Here is a 1,498-nt window from a genome sequence, read left to right on the forward strand (position 1 = left end):
TTAAATTATTCAAACTAGGAAGAAATTGTATAGGACGAGATTGTATCTGACGACTAGAGCTACAACTTTTATCTGAAACATTTTTCGATAGGACAACGAAAAGATTTTGCAATAAGTATATTTTTATGTATTGATTAATTACTGACGCTAGTGAAAAATATGTGAAACAGAAGTTGTAGTCACTGCTATTGCCTGCAAGAAAGGTCATATACACTTTTCTTCTGTCTCGAATACTTCAGGCCTAATCGAGTAATTAGTTCGTCCATCGCCAATCATTCCTTAACAAGCAGAGTTAAAAGGAAATTTCATACAATAAAGATTTTATGCATTTTTCTTCTAACTCCAGTATTTAACGAGTTAAGTATAAGTAATCGGTACTTTTTGAATTTGGAATGCAGTAGAGGAAAGAGAGGAAAAATGGGAGGTAAGATATAAAGGAGAGAGAGACAGAAAATGGTATCAAAACTGTATTTAAATTTGTATTAAGATACAGAGTCATTATTAGTAACTGAGACCTGGGTTTCACCATTCCTCAATGCATGCCACATGGTCGAAATTCCTCAAATCTTACAACACTGTATCTGGGAGATCTGGACATTACGCACTCAGTATACGAAGATCTGAGAAATATAGATATTATGCACTCAGACTACGAGATGTTTTAAAGTTCTTAGGCTTGATATTAACTAATGAGAAAATGTACGGGAATGATGGGTCATATTATTAAAAATTGTGCACTATTTGGTTGTAGAATCTTATTAGCCAAATTACAAAAATGAATTACCAAAATTCTGTTTGAGTCTTAACGATGCATCAACGTTCATGTCACATTTATTACCTATTCTTTATATTACTTTAAACACTAAATATCGCATATAATATATACATATGGTATACCAAAATGTACAGACACGCACGTTTTAAACAGTACTTAAATTTTTAGAAAGACCGAAGATCAATTTAGTAATGGTTCTTCATATTCTTCTCCCAGCTGCGACTTGTAAAATGCTTTCAAATAATTGGGCAGGTGAGAGAAACCTCTACGCTCCAAGTCTATCACGTACAATAACATTAAACGAGAGGCCTCCGGGACGTCTTCCTTGATCAATATTGTCCTACACGTCAATATTAACTCCTTAACAGGCTCTTTGTAACCAGTTTGCAAACGATTGCCAAGTTTAACGATCTGAAACGTAATGAAGTAAAATAATTAAAATATTACAACGAATATAATCAAGATTCCAGCTTCGGATACGTACCATTTCCTTGAACAGTTTGATATCCTCGACGGAATGCATTTCTAGCAACATTTCCATATAACTCACCAGTGCATGATAGATCACTCTTGTCTGAATTTTGCTATGTAATGTATATCTAGTGAGTAAGAAAACTACACTATAAAATTCGGTCGGATCTTTTCGCCTGAGTTCCTCTCTCCCTAAAACATAACACATGAAATAAAAGATTATTACAGCGTTAGAGTATATACGTTATTATC

General features: G+C 33.6%; 1 protein-coding gene across 1 annotated transcript; it reads right to left on the reverse strand.

Moving 5' to 3' along the window:
- Positions 1-740: 740 nt before the first annotated feature.
- On the reverse strand, positions 741-1,484 carry LOC108627195 (uncharacterized). Its single transcript, XM_018028300.2, has 2 exons — positions 1,260-1,484; positions 741-1,186 (listed from the first exon to the last, which is right to left on the reverse strand). The coding sequence occupies exons 1-2, from the start codon at positions 1,452-1,454 to the stop codon at positions 956-958; spliced, it is 426 nt and encodes a 141-aa protein (XP_017883789.1). The 5' UTR covers positions 1,455-1,484; the 3' UTR covers positions 741-955.
- Between the last annotated feature and the right edge of the window lie 14 nt (positions 1,485-1,498).

This window comes from Ceratina calcarata, unplaced genomic scaffold (genome assembly GCF_001652005.2).
Source record: "Ceratina calcarata isolate Rehan_Ccalc_2016 unplaced genomic scaffold, ASM165200v1 scaffold4483, whole genome shotgun sequence".
NCBI lineage: Eukaryota > Metazoa > Arthropoda > Insecta > Hymenoptera > Apidae > Ceratina > Ceratina calcarata.